General features: G+C 58.5%; 2 protein-coding genes across 2 annotated transcripts in view; one reads left to right on the top strand and one right to left on the bottom strand.

The window, feature by feature from the left end:
* Positions 1-803: 803 nt before the first annotated feature.
* PRADC1 (protease associated domain containing 1) lies at positions 804-18,898 on the top strand. Its single transcript, XM_075931037.2, has 5 exons — positions 804-1,052; positions 5,318-5,418; positions 6,670-6,779; positions 9,291-9,458; positions 10,286-18,898. The coding sequence occupies exons 1-5, from the start codon at positions 986-988 to the stop codon at positions 10,404-10,406; spliced, it is 567 nt and encodes a 188-aa protein (XP_075787152.1). The 5' UTR covers positions 804-985; the 3' UTR covers positions 10,407-18,898.
* SMYD5 (SMYD family member 5) overlaps positions 16,291-22,026 on the bottom strand; it is a 20,230-nt gene continuing 14,494 nt past the window's right edge. Inside the window, exon 13 of the mRNA XM_089777739.1 lies at positions 16,291-21,829. Within this exon, the coding sequence (XP_089633865.1) occupies positions 21,688-21,829 (142 nt within the window). The 3' untranslated portion in view covers positions 16,291-21,687. The remainder of the gene's footprint in view (positions 21,830-22,026) is intronic.

Raw genomic sequence — 22,026 nt, 5'->3', positions numbered from 1 at the left:
TCAAGCCATGTCAGTGACATGCCCGCAGTATATCAGTGTAGCGTGTAATCAGGAGGGGCTCACACCCGTATAGCAGCACCGGTGCTGTCTAGGATGAGATTGGCAGGGTTTAAAGATGCCCAACAAAATGTCCATACAGCAAAACTAATTGGGGGAGGGGGATTGAGGCCGTGAGGAGGGGCTGGGGCGGCTGCTGTAGCTGTGAAGCTAGTGAGATACTGTGCAGAAATGCCAGTGGTAGGCAGGGCTGAGGGGGAGTAGAGCAGGCTTGAGCAACAGCAAAAGAAGCCATAGCAACCCCCACATTAAAAGCAACCATTGTAAAAACCAAAACCAGCATCCAGGCGCTTATTCCTGTAACCTTTGCCCTCCCTTCCCTCCTCCTTGTTTGTTGCTTTCACTCACTGCATCTACAGGTAGGCCCTAGTCCTGCAGATGCCTGCGCAGCTTTTTGAATGTTGGGAGCAAGGCTACCCCTTTGAAGCAAAACCCCTCCTCCCCATCAGTAAACATTAATGGGTGAAGCTCAGGGTCCCCTCTTGGGCAGATGTATAGAGGGGGAAACTGAGGCACACTGTGCAATGACTTGGCCAAGGTCACACAACACATCTATAGCAGAGCCCAGAATAAAACCCCACCTCCTGCCCCCCAGTCGTGTGTCCCTGCCCTGTCCGTGGAGTACGAGTGGGTGGAAAAGGACAGATTTGCTTCCAGTGATTTTACTTCTGAAAAATCTGCTGAAGGGCTGAACCGGCTCGGATTTTTTTTTTTTTTTTTTCTTCCTCTCTACTAGGAACCCCTCGGTGTTTCAAGCCTCTTGTAACCAGCCGGCACTGGATTGATTGAAACCTTCACCAATGGGATTGGCAGCCGCTGGAGCTGACCAGTGAGTGGAAGCCAGAGGCGGGGCTTTGCTTTGTGGCCACTTTGAGACTTCTGTGGCTAGAGGTGCCTTGGGGAGCCACGGAGAGGCTGGTGCACAGACATGCTCTTCAGCGCTGGCAGCTGGCTGCATTTTGTGCTCTGTCTCTGCGCCTGCCCTTTTGCTGATGGTGAGTACGGGCCACCCGGGGAGAAGGAGAGGCTAGAGAGTACCCCGGTGCCTGCATTGTGTGGGCGCCTTTTCCATTCTGCTTGGCGCACGCTTGCAACACAGGACTGACAAGCAAGCCTTTACAATGCACATCCAGCTGCCTCTTCCAAAGTCAAGTGCCCTGCTGCGGCAGCCGCTGGCCCTTGTGCTCAGAAACTGCTGCCCTGAAACGCAGGGGAGGGGTTAAAAAACCTTGAGCGCTTCTCGGCTGGGGAGGAATTGGTGCTTGCTGTTTATTCTTTGTATTCTCATCATGCTCTGCTCTGTTGGCTGCCGGGAAGCCCTGCCAGACCTGTCTGGTTTTTAGTGTGTCTGTAAGTTCCCATTTTCAGTCGTGAAGGGGTGGCAGTCCGGCTGGGGCCATGTAGCAGGAAAATCTCGCTGCACAGGATCCAGTCTTAATAAATGCCTTGTGCCGGCGCTCTGAAAGCTGTGAGCGAGCCAAAGCAAAATATAATGCAACATCCTCTTGCCCTGGCATAAGATCCCTCCATGGAGGGGGCCCAGCAAGGGAGAATCTTGCATTGCCACTCGGCTTGAGAGACAATTTTGATCGCTGTGGTTGCCCGTTAGAACACGGTAAATCAGCCCTGAAACTCGCACAGCGATTAGGAAAGGAAGATGGAGGGAAAGCTGGATTCAGGGGCAGCCAGCAGGTAAATAAGAGGAGCTGAGGCGGGTTAAAAGATGGAGAAAGCAAAGGAGAAAATCCCAGAGGGGAGATTGCTCCGCTGGGTTTGGTAAATGACCTGTGTTCAGTTCGGAGGCGCGTTCCAAAGGGCTGGCCCAGGCAGGCAGCCTGGTTTTATGTCACGCTCTGGAGGAGTCTCGTGATGGGTCCTAGCTGCTTGCCCAAATTAATGTTCTGACTGTGGCTGGGGGGTTGCTCGGTTCACTGAGGTTAGCGGAAGTGCTGCTACGAGACGTCAAAATGCTCTCAGCAGGGCAGAGGGTTTGGGCTCCATCTGGAGCAGCGCTGGACACCAGCATCTCCTGTGGGTTCTCAGCACCTCTCCGGATTAGGCCCTTCCTTGTCATTTATCCTACTACTCTCCCTTCCCGCTTCCTCTGCTTAGTGTAGTAATTATTAACTGCCTCGCTAAGGATCCCGGACTTCAGTGTCAGGGAGCCCATGAGAGGCAGGTAAGTAAACAGGCCCCAGACTGTACAGATTGGGAAACTGAGGCATGGAGCGATGAAAGTGATTTGCCCAAGGACGCTCAGCCAGTCAGTGGTGGCCCCAGGAATAGAACCCACATCCCCCGACTGCCCTGCTTTGCCCAGTAGACACCCTGCCCCCCACTGACAGGTGTCAAGTGGTGCCTGTAGTAATTTAGAGAGTGAATTGGCCTGCTAGAGTGTCTGCTGTGCTTCACCCACATTAACTGTGCCTCCTGACTCCCTTGTGCCATGGTCAAGTGGCAGCCCCGTGTGCTACTGGAGGGGAAACTGAGGCAAGGATTGGGTAAGGGGCAATGTGTTTGGAAAGTGACTAGAGATTTTGGGAACCCAGCCTGACACACCTCCAGAGTCCAGGCACCAGCAGCTCCACTGACTTGGTCTGGGGCCTCAAGCACCTCGGTAAATTACTCCCCAGGTGCCTAAAACTGGGCCATGCAAAAATTGGGGGTACCCAGTAGGGATGTGAAAGGTTTATATGGGGGGCTGCTCTGGAGGTCTGCCATGGACAGGGGCTGCTCCAGGTGTCTGGAGCATCCCCTGTCCGCGGCTGGCTCAGGAGGCGGAGTTTAACCAATTAAATGGATTTCACATCCCTAGTGCCTAGAGATTAATGACACTAGTGAAAATTCTGGTCAAACTGACTTGCCCAGGGTCTCACCAGGTTTCAGTGCTACAGAACCTAGATTTCCCAATGCCCATTCTCCTGCTGTCACAGCTAGCCAGTGCTCCCTCCCTAAGATGTAAGAGAGCGTCCTGCGCCTTCACGGCCTCTTGCAGGAAGTGCTGATGGAAGTAGGGTTGCCAGGTATCTGGTTTTCACCCGGTAATTGCATCTTCTGTCCGGTTAAAAAAAAAAAACCCCAGAAAATACCAGACAGAAGATGCAATTACCGGACTATCCAGGTGAAAATGTTTGGTCTCCTTTTTTTCTTGCTCAACCAATTTCCCCCGCCACGTTTGGGATTTTTTGTGAAGGTATCTGGCAACCTTAGATGGAAGGGGCCGTCTCCAGGGGAGACCATCACCCCCTGCCCAGGCTCAGTTGGGACAGAGAGAGAGAACACACCTGAAAGTCGCGGCATAACTCCGACCGCCTCTGTGCTGCAGCGAATCCAGCCTCAAGGTTTCCACCCACTGACTGCCTCCCTAGGAAAGAACCAGCTGCTGAAACAGCCGCGGAGGCAGGGCGTTCGGAGCGCTTCATTAAAGCGCTTCTGTAGCAGTGCCTTGGGATCCGGCTTGCCGTTGTTCTACGGCGGCTGTGTCCGGAACGCAGCTGGGTTAAGCCTCCTGGAGCTTTGTGAACCAGGTCTTGAGGGGGCAGGTGCTGCGCCCTGGAAAAGGGATCTCGTTGTGCCAGGATGGAGAGCGCTGGCTGGCCAGGTAGCTGTACTTCCCGTGCAGGGGTTATCTGTGATCTGACCTGTTTGCTGGGAGGGATGTAATTCACACTGGTCACAGAACTGGTACTGAGCATTGTCCCAGAGCGTGGCATCAACAGACCTTTTCATAACCCTGACTGCAGTATAGCTTCTGTGGGGCAGCCTTCGCTGCATATGGCATGGAGTTAGTGTCACATTACCAAATTGGAGGGAAGCAGCCAGATCGCTGCTGCACCCCTAGGTGGGGGTGTTGGCCCCAGAAATTGATATGGGGGGAGCCATGTGGGGTATTGAATGGGAGATTATTGTTTGTTAATCTTATGTACACTATTTATGTGAGTGTATAATGTCTGTGTGTGTAGGTAGGAATCTGTAATCTGTGTGGAAGCTGAATATTTCTGTGAATGTGGTTAAGCATTGCTATGGACAGGCTGAGTAGCAAAGCCCTGTAGAACAATGACTCTCAATAGGCTATGGACACACCCAAAGAATGGGATTTGTCACCTGAGGGCAGCCAGCAGGGAACATAGAGATTGGCCTCTGACCAGGTGACTGGCTGCATACAAGAAGAGGCCAGGAAGGAGTATAAAGAGGCCATGCGGTCAATGCCATTTGGTTCTCAGCTCAGCACTTCATCCCAGAGGCAGCATTGCAGGGATTGAAGAGCCCGGAAGACCTGTGAACCCATCCTGATTGCAGGATGTGCAATAAGAACTTTTAAACCAGCAGCTGCAACATCTCTGCTAGAGCCTGCATCGAGAACTGGGAGATTCGGTGCATGTAACGTACTGTACTTTAATAACCTTACTCTCATGCTTTTCTTTCTTGTGTTAATAAACCTTTAGTTTTAGATGCTAAAGGATTGGCTCAGCATGATTTGTGGGTAAGGTCCAGAGGGTAAATTGACCAGGGATCTGTGGCTGGTTTCTTGGAACCAGACAGGACTTGTTCGGGGTAGGTGGGATTGGGTGCTAGGACCCCCCACCTGTGTATAGGCCCGGGGCCATCTGGGGCACGGATATTGCTGGGGTGTCGGAGGGGTTTTGCTCGGGAGGCTTCAGGCAGGTTGCTGAAGCACTCTGTGAGACTGGTTTGTGGCCTGTGTGGAGAGGTCGCCAGTCGGGGGCTGTAAGGAACCCCGGATTTGAGCAATTCGCCCTGAGTGGACGCCCGCAGCTGTGCCCAGACACGGCCCGGTCCGTCACAGTTAGCATAAAAAAGTTATAGCCTATGTGTTGGGAAAAGATCCCATGCTGCATTTTCACAAGCACAGGTAGCTGTCCTGGTCAAATTACACCAGGAGCTGTTTCAACTCTGCCTCCCTCAAACACCCCTTTTGAGTGCAGTGGGATGCCATATTCGTGGTTGCCCGCTCCAAACAGTTATGCAGCATTGTTGTGCGCTGTGAAACAGCTGCCCTGTGCCACCCCAGAACAGGCCGCATTGGAGAGGCAGGTGAAGTGTGACTTGTCCAGCCACTAGGATTCCAGCACGGTTTGGGATGAAAGGTGCCGTATACATGAAACCTTATAGCCCGTTGCTTCTCCCATTGGAAAGAGCGGTTTTTCCAGCAACATGATTGTGCGTTTTGATTTGAATTTCCAAAGAGCTTTTCCATTTCTTCCTCTTTGTCTATTATTTTGTCTCTTTAAATACCCAGGTTTACGCGTCCATGAATATTTATATTTTCAAGTGCTGAGTCCTGGTGATATCCGCTACATTTTCACGGCTACTCCGGCCAAAGATTTTGGAGGCGTGTTTGTAAGTACGAGGCTCAGATCTGAGTCAGACCAGATTTTCCCCAACAGCAGCGAGTGATTTCAGTCTTGATCTTCATGTGTTCCAGTTGTCATCGGAATTAGTTCTGGTCGTTTCTTACATTTGGTTCCCCTAAGGAACAGTGGGCCATATTCTGAGCCCAGTCACAACAGTGTCTATTACTGAAACTGGTGAAGTGGCGCTCAATTGCACTGCTGGAAGAGAGAACTGGCTCAACGTGTGTCGATGGAACTTTGGAATTTGCCAAGGCGTTCCGATGACGCTGCTTTAGAATCTCCATAGTCCATGTACCTTCTCTCGGGCCCTCGGCAGTTTCCGCTCAGTCTAGCACGTGCCAAAGGAATGAGGTCCCATGGTCTGAAAAGCAGATCCAAGCAGAAGAGAAATACTGGAACTGCTTAAACAGTTACTAGTACTTCTACAAGATAGAGGTCGGGAGGGGATGGCCAATGGGCGACTAGCAATACTATCTGGTTATGTCTACACTGTGTTTTTTTGCGGAAGAGGCAATGCAAATGAAGCGCTCATTAGTATTTTCTCATGCTTCATTTGCATAATCTCTTCCGATCCTTTTTGCGGAAGAGGCTTTTGTGCCAAAAAAAAAGTAGTCTAGACGGATCCGTTTTGCGGAAAAGAAACCCCTTTTACACAAGATCACATGCCTCAAAAAAGGAGATATACACGATCTTGCGCAAAGGGTTTTTTTGTGCAAAACGGACCCATCTACACTGCCTTTTTTTTTTTTTTTTTTTGGCACAAAAACCTCTTCCTCAAAAAGGAGCAGCAGAGATTATGCAAATGAAGCATGAGAAAATGCTAATGAGTGCTTCATTTGCATTGCCTCTTCCGCACAAACACGTCATGTAGACATAGCCTTTGTGTATTAAAGGGCTCGCAGGGGGAGCCATGTTAGTCTGTAACTTTAAAAACAACAAGTAGTCCTGTAGCACCTTCGAGACTTAACAAAAATAGAGGAAGTGTCGTGAGCTTTTGTGAGCAAAACCCACTTCTTCATCTGTGTGTGTGCTAGTGGTGCCACTTTGTAATCTCAGCGCACCTTGCAAACGTTAACGGTATAACCCTCCCAACATCCCTGCAAGATAGGAAGGTATATTGAACCAGGACAAGTAAAGCCGGTAGCTGCAGACCCCAGAATAGATCTACATCAGCACACCCAGCCCTGCTAATGCTGCCCTCTTATTCCCGGTGTGTTTTTCTTTTCTCCTCTCTGAGAACACGAGATATGAGCAGATACACCTGGTCCCGGCAGATCCTCCGGAGGCATGTGGGGAGCTACACAATGGCGTCTTCATCCAAGATCAGATCGCCCTGGTGGAGCGTGGGTAGGTTTGATGACAGATCTGTTTTACCGAGGAAGGAGGGAGCTATTTATAGTGCGATTCTGGAACAGCAGTGTGCCGGGAGTGGGTGGGCTGGGTTTTTTTCCACCCAAGAGATCGGGCAGAAGAAAATCTGGCCGGGCAGAACACCTGCCTGTGGAACAGTCCCTGGGCCAATTTTGGCTCCTGTTCTTTTTTATCATAGTCCTCTGAGAGGAGTGGAGAATATTCCTGCGGTAGCTCTCCTGCTGGACTGGTAGCTGCATAGCTGTGCCAAGAAATCTCCTTGGGTGGATGCTGTTAGCCCAGGATAGTGAGTCCACCTGGGGAGTTTTACATGCTGGTCATTTTCTCTTTGCAGTCAACACTTGAACCAGGTGATTAGAAAGTGAGGGGATGGGAGACTAGTCTGACAAGCTGACAGCATGTCCATCTACCGCCTTCCCCAGTGTCGTACATGGGCAGAGCTGGGATGGGCAGTAAGCGAGGACGTGGCTCACCGGGGTTAGCTCCTGGCGGGCTGCTGGCGCTTTCTTTACCTGCACATCCGCCGGTACAGCCGCTCGCAGCTCCTATTGGCCGCAGGTTGCTGTTCCCAGCTTCCCACTGCTCCCATTGGCTGCAGGTTGCTGTTCCCAGCTTCCCACTGCTCCCATTGGCCGCAGATCGCTGTTCCCATTGGCTTGGGAACCGCGATCCGGGGCCAACAGGAGCTGTGAGCAGCCGTAGCTGTAGACATGCAGGTAAATAAAGCGCCGGCAGCCCCCCGGGGCTAACCCTGGTGAACCGTAGCCAGCCTGTGAGCCGCTCACTGCCCACCCCACTGGAGAGCGAGGTACCAGAAGGAAGGCAGCTCCTGTTGTTTAATTATAAAGGAAACAGGCCAGTCCTCTGGCTCTCCCCCGGGGAATCCTCTGACCGCTCTGAGGTTCGTCTAGGGCAGTGTTTGGGACCTCATCCCTTCTCGGGAGACCTTTGGGGCCATGGAATGGGCAGCGTGAGCCTCCCAGGCCTGTGGACCCAGGGGGCCTGCCAAGGAGGAAACCTCTCAGCTCAGTCGTGGCTGGAGATGGCTGGCATGGGGACGCTGCCGTTCCCTGTCCGGCATGGGCAGCGCCCATTCAGCACAGCTGCCCCGGGGACGAGTGTAGCATCAGGAACGGTTCAGGCTCTCCTGGATTTCTTCGAGGACACACAGCAGGGACCAACGCTGCCCCCCAACCCCACTACTCCTTGGCCCTGCCGCCGTGTGCCTCAGTGGGCCCGGTGCCGCGAGGCTTCCCGCCAGAGGGAATCCAGACCCCTCTGCTCACATAGGGAGCGGGGATGCTCTCAGCAGCCGTGGGGTCCAGACAGGCCCGACTCACTGGGACCTTTTTCCTAAAGCATCCAGCTTGCTTGGTTTGCAGGAGGCTGAAGCCGGCAGGCCGATAACCATAGAACAAGTACAGCAGGGGAACTGCCAGGCCCAGCCTGCTCCCCCCAGCCCTGCCGCTGCCCCGGTTCTGAGTCCAGCTGGAGGAGGGAGTTGGCTTGCAGGGACCCTTCAGCCCTGGCCTTGCTGCTGAGCCTCGGAGGGTCCGTCTACACTGCAGCCAGGAGGTTTCGCTGCTGTTCTTAGCTCGCTCGAAGGCAGCGCGGGTGGGCCCAGGCCTGCGGCAGTCACGCGTCGGGTCACGGGGCAGGCGGCCCGTGCGGGGGCACTGCTTATGCTGGATCAGCGTTTTCTGCAGAAAGAGTTCCTGCCCGCTGGGAGCAGACCCGCGGCTTCCAGCCTCTCGGCCAGCACGCAGCCACGTTGGCACAGACGCCGGCAGCTTTGCAGGCTGTGCTCTGGGAGGATAGCGGAGCTAGTGCTAGTGTCAGGACAGCGTCCCGGACGGGCCGGTGATCAAGGCTTTGGGGGGGTTGGAAGGCAGCACAGTCACTCCCTTGCTCCTGGAGCGGAGTGTTACCCTGCAAGCACGGGGGTTATGGCTGAGGTGCCTGAAGTCCGAGAAGCGAAAGAAGAGAATTAGGGAGGCTGATTTCCTAGATCCCCAGCCAGAAGGCACCACGGTGATGGGAGAGCAAAGCAGCCCAGCTTGATTTAAAACCAGCCTTTAGGAAGCTGGTCTGCTGGTTAATTACAAAGTAGGCTGAGACAGTAACGTCTGTCTAAGCACAGGCCTGGAAGGCGAACTCCAGCTCCGACACAGATTCTCGCTGCATCCTTGGGCACATCCCAGCGCCTCTCTGTCTCCAGTTCCTCGCCTGCTCACTGACTGAGGGTTCTGGGCCGCTGGGGAGGTTCCTTGGGTAACGTGTGTGAAGCAAAGATAGAGACGTGCCTGTTGGGGTTATGAACGATTCCAATCCTTTGGGTTTTGTGGCTCTTTTCTGCCTTCACTGTCATGGGCGATAAAAGTGTAGGCCAGGTGGGGGCGAGGCCTTCGGAGGGGGACACGTCGGCCTGGCACTGCCCAGACAGCCGGCACACGGGTCTCCGAGACACCCCCTTGTTTTCTGCGGCAGGGGTTGTTCCTTCCTGTCGAAGACGCGCGTCGTCCAGGAGCACGGCGGGAGGGCGGTGATTATCGCCGATAACGCCTACGACAACGACAGCTTCTACGTCGAAATGATCCAGGACAGCACGAAGCGGACGGCAGACATTCCTGCTCTCTTCCTCCTGGGCAGGGATGGGTAGGTGCCTTCCCCCCGTGTGCACACCCGCCCGTCTCTTCCCAGGTTGTGCCCTCCGTGGGACCCGGGCAAGTACGGGAGGCAGCCACGTTGTGCAGATGGGCACCTGTGCTTCTACCATCTCCGATGTTCTCCGGATCTTTGTCAGGGCCTTCACCCCAGCCCTTCCGCGGAGACTGACGTGCCCCGTCGAGCAGCGGGAGGTAGAATCAAGGCTCACGCTGGTGCTCAGAGCAGAGGTGGTGGCCTATGAGCCGCTGCGGGGCTCCAGTCAGCCGTCCCTCTTTATCCAGTGAGCAAGAGCCTTCTGCGGTCACACAGGGCTGCCCCCGTGCCTGGCCTGGTTCTTAAGCATGGAAGTGGTGTATGCAGATCATGCGCCGCTTCGGTCTCCTGGCAAGTGGCCAGTGCAGCCGACTGTCCGAAAATTAGAGCCGGACTCTACAGGGCGCTGAGGGTCTCATGGGAAGGGCGAAGTGACTTCACCTCCCTCCCAGATCAGGGGGAGCCAAGAACAGGGCCCCATAAGTCAGGTTGCTAGTGGGGTTAGAATCATAGAACCATAGAGCTGGAAGAGACCTCAGGAGTCATCGAGTCCTGCCCAAAGCAGGACCAATCCCATCTCAATCAGCCCAGCCAGGGCGTTGTCCAGCCGGGACTTCAAAACCTCTAGGGATGGAGATTCCCGCCTCCCCCCCCCGCCCCGGGGAACCCGTTCCTAGGTTGGTTGTATTTGTTCTGCGGGAGGTTCCCTTGTGCTGTTGGCTGGCTCCAGCGCTTGCCTGAGGCCCGAGCCCTCCTCCATCGCTGCCTGTGTCTGTCTCTAGGTATATGATCCGACGCTCCCTGGAGCAGCACGGGCTCCCCTGGGCCGTCATCTCCATCCCCGTCAACGTTACCAGCATCCCGACCTACGAAATGATGCAGCCGCCGTGGACCTTCTGGTAGCAGGGCGCGCGAGGGCAGCTCTGGGGGCCTTCCTGGGGGGGTCCGAGGATGTAGCGACGGGCTTGGCTTTGAAGAACAGCCCCCGCCTGCCCTCGAGTCCCAAGCTCACGGGGGAACTCTCTCTGGACTGAGCCGCCCAGGTCATTGCGCTGCTGCCGGCAGCCAGCTCGACGCCGACCTCTGGCGCCGCACGACTCGCAGGGCGGAATTCACCGTCGGCGCCGCGGCACTTCCGAGCGGCTAGTTCTGGGCGGGGAGGCCGGCGCTCGCAAGAGAAACAGTGGGAGGAGCCGCAAGCCAGCGGGTCAGAGTGCCCTGCCCATCCAGCGTGAAATGGGAACGCGGATAAAGCGGGAGGAGGAATGCAGAGGCGTCTCCTGAGCGGCCAGGACTCACCAGGCGGCCAGAGGGCTATTGCTTTTGGCGGAGCAGGGCCGGAAGCCGGAAGCCGAAACTCGGGCATGACGAGGCTGGCTGGAGGGGAGAAGTGTTTGTGGGCTTGTCGTGCGGAGACGGGGCTCAGGAGAGGGCAGTCCCTCCTGCTGAAATCTTTGGGGCTTAGGCAGCTCGGTCTCGGAGGGTCTGGGGCTGGACTCCCGAGGCTGCAGGAGCGTGAGGCCGTGCCGGAGACAGCCCGTGACCAGGCACGGCAAGTGCATGGGGCAGATACCGCTCTGGCGTCAGGCAGCACAGCCCCGTTGGCTGCACCAGCCGGCTGCCGCTTCCACCAGAAAGACAGACGCTGTGGAGGTGCAAACCCAGGACATCGGAACTGCTGCCGGGAGGGGGGCTGAGCATTTTCCCACCCGCTCGCTGCACCAAACAGATGCGTGGAAGCAGGCTGCCCTGTCCCGACCCAGTTAGGCAGCCCCAGCCGTGATCCTCTTCCCCCCCCACCACCTCCTACCGCGCTGCCTGTGCAGTGCTGCTGCATTTCGCCGACACACATCGACCCCCTGTAAACCGGGGTTCTCTGGGCGGGCAACATCGGTGGGACCACGGAGGTTCCTGGACCAGAGAGCCCCGGCAGCAGGAGGGCTGGCAGCTAGGAGCACTGCTGGGGCAGCAACAGCAGGGCTGGTAGCAGTGGGGCTGCGTGCCCCCCCCGGGGCCAGGAACCTGGCCAGCCCAGGGCCAGCGTTGACCTCCCCTGCTCCAGCAAACTCCCTCATTCGGCATCGGTCAGGGCCCGAGGACGCCGGCCCCCGCAGGTCCAACCTGTCCTCCCCCTGGATCTCAAGCCACGCCCCCCTCTTTGTGCTGGGTCCTGATTGGGCAGCTGCCCTCAGTTTGTGTGGCTGAGCCACCAATCGGCAAGCGGGGGAAGGAGGCTGTGGCTCTGTGCATATATAAAGCAGGGCCCGATGCAGGTTTTTCACCTTTTTCCCTGGGCCCGTGGAGAGCCGGGTTCCCCAGCAGATCTCTTCCCTGCACCGGGGGCCAGGTTTGGCGCCGCCTTCGCGAGAAGATACAGCGGGGTGGCCCGCGTCCGCTGGGGCACCGCGGGAAAGATCGGACTGTCGTTGCCTGGACCGTGCTGGGTCGGGACCACTCTATCCCAGGCTGTTCCCCCGGCACCGAGTTCTCTCCCTCCCCTCCAAAGCTCCTGGCTTGGTCAGGTCTGCCCCGCCGGGTGCATTGGGGGTGGGGTATTTTCGTTGCTTTTTAATGGGCATCTCAAAATAAAGCCGCGCCTGTTGTGAAGCAGCCGCGCCCGAGAGAGTTTTGGGGGTGACTCTGCCTTTTGAAGCGGCAGAGGCCTGCGCAGCCGGGTACAACGCTACACTGGCCCCGTTACGCTATTAGGGTTTCTAAACGGAGATGGTGCTTCGTGCCTTCTGCGTGATTTGGGGTTGCGTCATAAATCCGGCGCGATCCCATTCGGTAACACTGAACGTGGGTGTGTGTCTGTGCCTAGCGTAGCCAGAAAGGGACAGTGGGATGGTCCCTGCCTTCAGATGGGTGGGTGGTGAGGGGGCAGGAGAGACGGGGGCTGCCTCCTACCACCCGGCCTTGGAGAGGGTGGGATGGACACACTGGTGAGGGGACACTGAGGGACGTACCTGAAGAGGTGGATGGGGCTTACCCGCATCCACCAGGCGCTCCTGCCAGAAAGCTGGGTCTCTTGAGCGGGGTGTTGATGCCTATCCCACTCCCCCCACCAACACTCCTGACTGGAAGGGGGTCCCTGAAGCAGCCTCCCAGTTCCCCAACCGGGCTCCGTGGCTGGAGCACAAGAGCGGGGCAAACCTCTGTGCCCCAACCCGGCTCCCCGGGAAGAGTGCCAGACCGGCTGAGCGGGGCGCTGGGGCAGGAGCAGAGCTGAGACGGGGCTGGGTGGGCCTGGATCGTAAGCGTGTGGGCGTGTGAGCCTGAATCCCGTGTTCTGTGGGCCTCCTTGCAAGGCTGAGAAGCTCTCAGGAGCGGCTTGAGGCCGGCTGCGGCAGCTGGCGCCCCAGGCGGAACGCGCGCTCGGTGCCCCCACCTGCACGGCCAGCAATGGGGTGACGTCATCGGGCGCCCCGTTGAAGGCAGCACCCTAGGCGACGGCTGAGCCGGCCTATAGTCACGGCTGCCCCTGGGGGCCTTTAGGGGCGGAAGGGTCGACATACGGGGCCTACGCGTACTTGTGATGCCGGAGCTACCCGAGCGCGAGCCCTCTCCCTGCGTGTGCTGCCTACGTGCTGGGATGCCCTGCGGCGCCTGTTCCCTCCTGGGAAACCTGCTCCCGGATTTCAGCCGCAGCGGCCGCCCCGGCGGTGTTTGTGGGGGACGGGGGGAGGGGAGCTCTAATAGCTCAGTCCTGGGCAAGGCCCTGCCCCTGCCCCCCGCACTGCAGTCAGGCCGCTGCCTCCGAGAGCCTTTGGCTCTGGCCCTCGAACCAGGATGTGAGCGGAGGCGGGTGCAGCAGTTTCGCATGCGGAGGGCAGAGCCGGCCCTGGCTTGGCAACGCTTTACGGGAGGGGGGCGGGCTTGGCCTGGTACAGGGGTGGGCATACACAGGTCCCAGCTGCGCTGCCCCCCCAAACCTCCACCAAAATGTGTCCCCCCTTCCCATGCCTCGGGGCGGCCCTCCCCGCACCCAGCTGCAGTCGCCGCGGCCAGCTAGGCTCCGATTTTGCCCCTTTTACTCCCCTAAAGCCGCGGGGGTTCTGAGCGGGGTCTCGGCTCAGGCCCAGCCCTGACCTCGGGCGGGTTGAGGCTCGGGGAGGCCCTGGGGGCAGCCGCTGGAGAGTGCAGGGGGAGGGAGGCCAAAGAGCCCGGCTGAGGGCCCAGTGGGGCTTTGCCCCTGCACGGCCACCCCCTCCCCCGCGTGCCTTGGCCCCAGAGCCCGTGCGGGGAGGCGGTGTCCGCAGGGGAGGCCGTGGGCTGCCGGGAAGGAGTCATGGGGGGGTGGTGGGGGCTTCTGGGAAAGGAGGGAGATGAGGCAGCCTTCTCCCCCCACCCCGCTTGGAAGGCAGCGTCCATGTCGTAATGCTCCGGTGCAGCAGAGCCTCCTCCTGTGAATGCTGCCGGCTGGATTCATTTGGAGCCCAGAGGCAGGGGGGCCAGGTCCCCGGGCTGCATGGGGCAGAGGGGGCCACTCGGGCACGCTCAGGCCGGATCCTGCGAGGGGCCGCGCACCCTGTGCTCCCGCGAGCTGCAGGTGGCTGGGCGGGGTGACGTCGGCGTGGCTCTGGGCCCCGTTCTGCCAGGCTGCGGCTTTCGGTTCCTCCCTCGCTGTCCCCCCGGCCGGGAGCGTGTGAGCAGCAGCCCCGCACCTGCGAGTTTGGCCCTTCCACGCTCTGCAGGTGCTGGGCAGGTTGAACGCGACAGCCGGATCCTCGGAGGGCCTAGCCCCGTCCCTGCTTCCAGGGTCTGGCTGGCCCCCGCAGTGGGGGTGAGCTCCCCAACAGCCCTGTGCCCCTCGAATGGGGGGCTGGCTGGGCAGGAATCCCCCTGCCAGGACGAAAGGGGCACAAGGTGCCGGCTGGCATTTGCCTTCACTCTGCCGGCGCTGTGGTTGCAGGCTAATGGTGTCTATTCACTGGCCGCACGAACCTCTTCGTTAATCTAACCAAGCCCCACGCGCTCGGCTGTCTGGTTTCTTGGCCTCCCCTTGGGGCTGTGCAGAGTTTATTCCTGGGCAACACAACAGCAGCTGAGGCACGTTGGCTCGGAGCGCTGCGGGTCCAAGGTTGTTCCAGATTTGCTGGCCAGGCCAGGAGAAGGAGCAGCCGCGGCTCGGATGCAGTTAACACTGGAGTTCTGCGTGCACCTGGATGTCAGCACGTGTAGGCTCCAGGCCTGTTCCGGGGCGAGCCCAGAGGATCACAGGCTCAGGTGGGGGAGCTGTGACCCTGCCCCACGTGGCCTGGCGTGGGCGGACGTGGACTTTGTTTCCCTAAGCCAAGAAATCTGGGGGAAGCAGAATCTAGCCTGCTCACTGGGTGGGCCACAGCCCCTGTTCTGCGCACAGTAGCCTGCCCCCTGCAGATGGGACTCCCACCCTCCTGCCCCCCCCCCCCCGCTGCAGATGGGACCTCCGCCCTCCTGCCCCGCCCCCTGCAGATGGGACCCCAGCCCTCCTGCCCTGGCAGCCTGCACCCAGTACAGATGGGACCCTGACCCTCCAACCCTGGCCCTTCTGCCCCCCTGCAGATGGGACCCCGGCCTCCCTGCCCCGCAGCACATAGAGGAGTCATATGCTAGGCCCTGAAGGGTAAGAGCTGGGCTGGCCAAGTGCTGTGGAATTGGAATTGGAGGCTGGGAGCCAGTGAGGTCGCCTGCCTTGCAGGCGTGTGGGCATTAGGTGCCTGCTAAGAAGCTGCTGGAGCCCCAGGCAGGGCCATGTTGAGTGTCTTCGCTGTGAAGAGGCTGATTTGCTTTCCCTGAGAGCAGGGAGTCGGCAGGGCTGGACGGGGTCCCAGCGGCCGGACGCGTCCTTCGCCCAGCCCTCAGCCCTGCCCCTCACCTGTAGGGGCCTGCTCTGGGCTCAGGAGAGGCCACGTCCGGCAGATCGGAACCGCAATGGGGTCAGCCGGGCACCGCGAGGCGGAAACTCACTGCTTCCCGACAGCTCACCGGCCAGCTGATGGCAACGTTCCGTCACTACTCGCCCGCACTTGGTTTAAACCAGCCCCGGCAGAGCCCAGGTTCAGTTGTGCTCTCAGAGCACCAAAGGCAGGCGCCGACTCTAGCCCGTTCTCCATCCCAGGCGGGCTTCCCCACGCCGTTAGGTGCAATAAAACAGCACCCCCGCTTGCAGAGCTGAGCGGCGCAGGTCTCCCGGCTCCGCCTGCTTTTCCATCCTTGAGGAAACTAACCTCTACTCCTCGAGAGCGTGCGCAGGCTGGTGTCTGACCCAGATTCCATTACATCCTTCAACGCCTGCCCCAACCAGCTCTGGGACGTGCTTCCTGAACCCCCTGCCCATCAACACTCACGCTCACTAGCCTCTCCCAGTCACTTTCCCGTGAATTGTCATCCCAGCCCCCTCTACTGAGGCAAGACCAAGTGCACCTAGACCAAAGCCAACAGGTGTTTGTCTCACTTGTTCTTACCTAAACTGCCCCTGCTGCAGATGGATCCTACCACCAATGAGGCCCTACCAAATGTCCGGCCGTGAAACCCCCCCCCCCCCACGGATTGTGAAATCTGGCTATTGTTGGGGGGTTGCAGTATTGCCACCTGTACTTCCGCACTGCCTTCAGAGCCAGGCAGCAGCTGGCCGGGCATCTGCAGTCGTCAGAAGTCACCGCTGTGGTGTCCTGACAGGTCTCCTGCTCCGTCAGTGCTGATACCCATTCAGCTGTGTGCGTGTGTGCTCCTCTTGTGCGATGTGTTGACTTTGTGCAAGAAATCAACACAACAGATGCCAAGAGATCCCCCAAAGACCATAAAATAAGGATCAAAGGCGCCCAGCCAGGTTTATTGTCAAGTCCAGTAAGAGTTGCCAGTAGACTCTGCCGAACCGCTCCGCATTATGTACCCCTGCAGTCAGTCGGTGGTCCCATGGCCCCACCACCGGACAAAGACAGCCTCTCCAAGACCCCACTTTATATACAGCACAAACAAGGGACACATCACTCCTGACATATCTGGTTGCCACTCTCTGATGTTACCTCAAACCACCCATCCACCTTGCACGTGGTGGTTCGATAGAATATCTCTGTCCATCATGCTGTCATTGTAGACCCTTCCCTGAACCTCCCTGTCATCTGTGGGAAGCGTAGGTACCACGGTCCTTTTTAATGGGGTGGTGTCACCATCTCTCAGGAATGCGGTTGTAACCTGTGCCTGGTACCAATGGCTGTTCTACAGCCGGTACTTAGTACCATTTACTATTCTAGTGTTTTGCACTCTCAGCCCTGTTTGTGCAAAGTTCTGTGAGCAGGGGCCTGCCTCTTGCTCACAGCTTTGCTTTATATTAGCAAAGTCTTGGCCACTCCTGGCCAGGCCTCAGAGCGGCCTGCGATATGTGGGCTTATATTTCAGGCCCTCTTCTTACTACAGCACCCCGCTCTAAAGGCAGCGAAACGCTAAGGAGAGAAACACCAGGGATACGTCTCCACTGCAGGCTTCTTGTGCAAGAACGATTGTTCTTGCGCAAAAACTTGCAGAGCACCTACACTGCACGCACGTTCTTGCGCAAGTAAATTTACAGGACAGCGTCAGGAAACAGGGCTTCTTCCGGAAGGGTTATTCCTCTCCCCACGAGGAATAAGCCCTCTTGCACCAGGGCTCTTCCACAAGAAGGCAGTGTAGACAGGCAACATGAGTATCTTGCACAAGAAAGCCCTATGGCTAGAGTGGCCATCAGAGCTTTCTTGTGCAAGAGAGCGTCCACACTGCCATGGACACACTTGTGCGAAAGCACATGGCAGTGTGGACACGCTCTTGCGCAAGACCTTTTGCACAAGAACTCTTGCGCAAGAAGCCTGCAGTGTAGATGTAGCCTGCAGCTCCCCTACAATAGCCTTGCCCCGCTCCCTTTTGGATCAGGACCTCCGTGGTTATCACACGGACATTTCAGATTTAAATATCCAAAGTCATGAAACGGAGGACTGTTAAAACCCCCAGGACTGTGAAATGTAACAAAACGGCTCGTGAATTTGGCAGGGCCCAACCCATAACCACACAGGGAAAACAAACGATCACGGCCCGTGATCAAGTTAAACACAGAAACAGACCCAGGCCCAGTGCCTGTCAATCTGACTTTATTGACACGAGGCCGCAGGGGCGGCTGAGGGAGGAGTGACCCGGACGCGGTGCAGCACTTCCTTGGCTGATATGGTTGGAGAGGGAGGATGTCCCCATCTCCGCGTTGCACGTTCCCCTCAACAGGACAGACCGAGACCGAAACAACAGTTCCACAAAACTCAGGGAAGTTGCACAAGCCAACCGACTGCGGTCAGACCGGGTCGAGTTGTTTTCACCGAGGTGCACAGCAGGTCTCGGCTCATGCATTCGGTAGACAGACCGACCGACTGAAAAACGACTGCCTCCAGTCTCAGGACACTTGCAGCAGTGTGAACACGTTGATTACAGAAGGGGCGGGGGGGGGGCAGGGGCCCCTCTCCAGGGGGATACGTCTGGATACATGACCCAGGGGCGGACGTTCCAAGCCCGGAGCCAGGAATCTGGGAGGAGGGGGGTGGATGAGGTGTTTGTGGCAGCGGGGAAGCTGCGCCGGGCGCGGACGGGGAAGAACAGAATGGCGCTCAAACTCTGCTTTGCCACCAACTCAAAGCCACGTGGCAGAGCTGTGGAGATGGGCCCGGCGAGGCAGCCCCCCCGTTAGTGGCACTGTTTAACAGCAGTCCCCTTTTGATGGAAACTGCCTGCCACTAACCCCTGTGCACCCCACGGGAGGGCGGTTCGCTGGGGCTCAGAGCGAGGCACCAAACCTGCCCCGACTCCAGCTGGAAGTGATGTAAATGGGCCAAACCAAAGCCCGGGATCGGCAATCAGGATCCCAAGTGTATAGCACACCCCCATCCCGGCTTAGGGGTGAAGGTACAGCTCAAAGGGCTTTGCCTACCCCTTCTACAGCACGATCTCCTCTCCCCGCCGTCCCGAAAGCAGCTGTGGGCTGTTGATTACAAGCACCCCAGTCAGGAGAGATGGGCCTGCTTCCCAACTCTCTCTCTCTCTGAAAAGCATCAGCTCACAGCATCAGGAGGGAAACTCTCAGTGGAAGGAGGGGGTTGGCAAGTCTGAAATTCTAGGTTGGCCAAGGAACTGTGCAGAGCAGGCTTGGCAGCAGCGCGCTGGCTCCTCGGGACCCTGGTCTGTAAACTCACGCCAAGTGGTTTGGCTCTGTAGGCAGGCAGGGAGCCTTCAAGAGCAGGGATTAGTTACAGCTAAGGAAACACACAGGAAACCCGCACACCAGGGCATCATGCTAGGGCATGAGAACCAAGAAGTGAAACTGACCGATGTAAATTTCACTGCTCAGGCTGGCCTGCCAAAAGGAAGCAGCATCAGTGGAGAAAAGGCTTTTGGGTGTTGTTGTTTTTTTTAAACACCCCAGTCATCACAGACGGGGCATTTCTGCCACGTCAATTTCAGCCTGATACGGTTGCCTGTTGCCCTCACATCTAGCCCCTCAGTTCCTTGCTCTATCCTGCTCCTTTGCTCTCCAACGGGATACTTTTGGTGTGCAGATAGCCAGGGACGGGACCTTGTTCTAGATCCTGGCCTCCGTGGGGTTTCAGGAAGACCGCTTTGCTCAGGCAATGTTCTGGAGCCAGGGTTTAACAGTCCGTCGTCTTCGGGCCCTTCGTTCACTGCAAGTCTCTTCGTGCGGGAATTAGCACCAGTTCACACACACGTATGGCTGCGGCGTGGCAAGCCAGAGCACACGTGAAAGCACATCGCGTTGGCTCGAGGTGGTGAACACAAACTCGGGTCGCTGGGGCACCCGTGCGAGCGTGGAGTAACTCAGAGGAAGTCAGTGATGCGGTTCCAGATTTACACCAGAGCTGGATTTGGCCTGCGATCGGCCAGCACCGGGTTGCTGGGTCAGTCTCCCAGCTCTGGGCAGGCAGCATGTAAAATACAACTTGGATTCCTTGGCCGGCACAAGGCTACGATGTATCCAGCCCTGGGATCTCAAAGGTTAATGAGCCCAGGGAATCTCAATGGGAAGACTTGGGCTTAGGTCAAGAGGGCCCTAAGACAGCCTGGCTTCAGGAGCGTGGTGCTCTCCTGCTTCCCAGGCCCCCATCCCCTCCAAGAGGAGTCCTAAGGAAAGTGCCGAACAGTCTCCACAGAGGGACAATACAGCAGCCCCCAGGGCCAGGCAACGCCCCAGAGCCTCCCCACTCCTGCCTCGGCTGCGGGGGAAGAGGCTGCATCTCTCCGATGCTCTAACGGGTGAGGCGGACTGAAGAGAGAACTGTTCCTGGCCTGCCCTGCTTCCTTGGAATCAGGCCGGCTCAGCCCCACCCGCAGCAGCAGGCCTGGGAGGAAGGCGGGGGTGGGGGAACCACAAGGCCACTTCTGGAAAGGGGAAAGACTGTCCTGGAACGGAACTGCCCCCCAACCTCTGGTCCCACTCATGGGAGATCAGGATACGTAGTGGGGGGGATGAACTTCCTCCCACTCCAGCCTCACTGTGCCTGGGGAGAAGATCAGATGTGACCAGCTGTGTCCTCCCACTGTGGTCCCTCGATGGGGGTGTGGGAGGGGCAGAGGTGTGGAAAGTAGGGGCGCGAGGGAGGCTACAACACCCTCAGGCTTTCCACCCGGATTCCCTGTGCCCAGGTGCCAGCTCCACCAGCATCTCGCGGCTCTGACAGCTAATCAGAGGGGCCGAGCCCCCACCAGTCCCGCTGCCTTCAGCGGGGGCTGGGCACTGCTCAGAACAGGCCACCAGCCCCTGGGGAGCTGACACTAGTGGGTCTAGAAGGAGCCACCCTCTCCTTGCTGAGACAGCCTCGAGCCTGGCTGAAGGACAACGGGCTCGGTGGTACCGCCCCAGGGCTCCTGCCTTTGCCCCACCCCGGCAGGTCACAGGTATAATCCACACCAGGGAGGCAGAGCATGGATCCCTCCAACCACCCCGGAACACAACAGCCAGAATCAGCTGCTTCTCCCTTTGCGCTCTGGGGTGGGGTTTGGGGCCAGACACCCCCTCCAATCCGGTTCCTTTGGATTGAGAGATATCTGGGCCTTGCTGCGCTCTGCTGTTCCAATGCCTAACTGATTCAGGAGCCTATGCCTCCAGGTTAAAGGGATTTAGGTACTTGTGAGCCAAAATCACATTGTCAATGGGAGCCCAGCTCCCTAGCACCTAACTCCCTTTGGACCACGAGCCTGAGGCGCTGCAGTGCTGAGCACAGCAATGCCTACGTCTGAGCCCGGGTGCCTAACCCCTTGCGGCAGCCTGGATAGGGTTTCCCTTTGGTGCCAGGTCAGGAGCCGGTCCCAGGGCGGTACCGCCGAGCCGGCTGTCCCAGGAGGGCAGACACCCCCCCGGAGTGAAACCACCCCCCCAAAACGGCAGTGCCAACCCCGAGCGGGAGCAAGAGGCAAGGGTAAGGAGTGGGAGGCGCCCTCAGCTGACTGCATCACCCCCCAGCTACTTAACCCTCCGCCTGCTGGTGCTGAGAGCGTCCCCATCTCGGACTCCAAGCACTCGGCCCCTCCCCCCAGCTAGGCAAGTCTGACCAGCCCCCGCGTTGGACACCGCGAGAGGAAGCGACTGACTCCCCCCTCCCGAACAGGGAGTTGAACCCACAAGTCCTGGCACCGTCTTGTGGGCCCACAGCACCCCCTGTCTACAAAGCCACCAGTCCCCTTCTCCCCGCCGCCGCCCCGAGCGGGACACGCGCCCAAACCCCCCAGCTCTCCCGTCGCCTAGGCAGCGGCACTGGCGGGAGCCCTGGGGCGGCCGGGGGTTCGCCCAGCGGCAGGACGAAGGGGTGTTAGGGGGCGTGTCTGTGCTCAGAATAGCGGAGGCTCTTCCCTGCCTGCGCCTGTCTCTGCCTCTCCCCCCGCCCACAGTGCTCGGCTCTGCGCAGGAGCCGACACACACGGAGGCCACGGTGACGCCCCCGAGGGCTGACGCTGCCCTGTCAGCCGTGGAGGAGCGGTCGGGACAAGCGGAGATGCTACCTAGAGAGGGGGACCACAGATCACAGACGCTCCCCTAGGACGGTCAGGCGCAGGGAAGCTCGGCAGCCCTTCCACCCCCAACGCTTACCGCTCTGTCCCTGCCGCAGCGCCAGCCCCCCCGCACAGTCCCTCTGCGGCACAAAGCCGCCCCAGCTCGGAGGCCCCCCCGCCCCCGGGATCAAACGTCCGTCATCTCATCCTCCAGCTCCGCGTCGTCCGTCTCGCCGTCACCCTCCTCCTCCTCCTCCTCCGAAGTCAGGCTGGGGTCGTCGGCTTGAGCCAGGCACTTGGGGCAGGAGCAGGTGAACAGGTAGTGTTCCCTATGGGGCGCAGGGGAGAGAGCGAGCGCGAGCCACGTCAAGGGCGGCCACACGCCCCAGCGCCCGGCATCCCCCCCAGCTGGGGCATGCCCCCTCGCTTGCAACCCCCTGGGCGAGAGGCAGCAGACGGAGGCCGGACCAAGCCACTATGGCCAAGGACTGAGTAACCCGGGGGGGGGAGCCAGGCGTCCCCTGGT

The sequence above is a fragment of the Pelodiscus sinensis genome, chromosome 4, assembly GCF_052426305.1.
Source record: "Pelodiscus sinensis isolate ZL-2025 chromosome 4, ASM5242630v1, whole genome shotgun sequence".
Taxonomy (NCBI): Eukaryota; Metazoa; Chordata; order Testudines; family Trionychidae; genus Pelodiscus; species Pelodiscus sinensis.
This window is presented reverse-complemented; position numbering and strand designations above follow the sequence as displayed.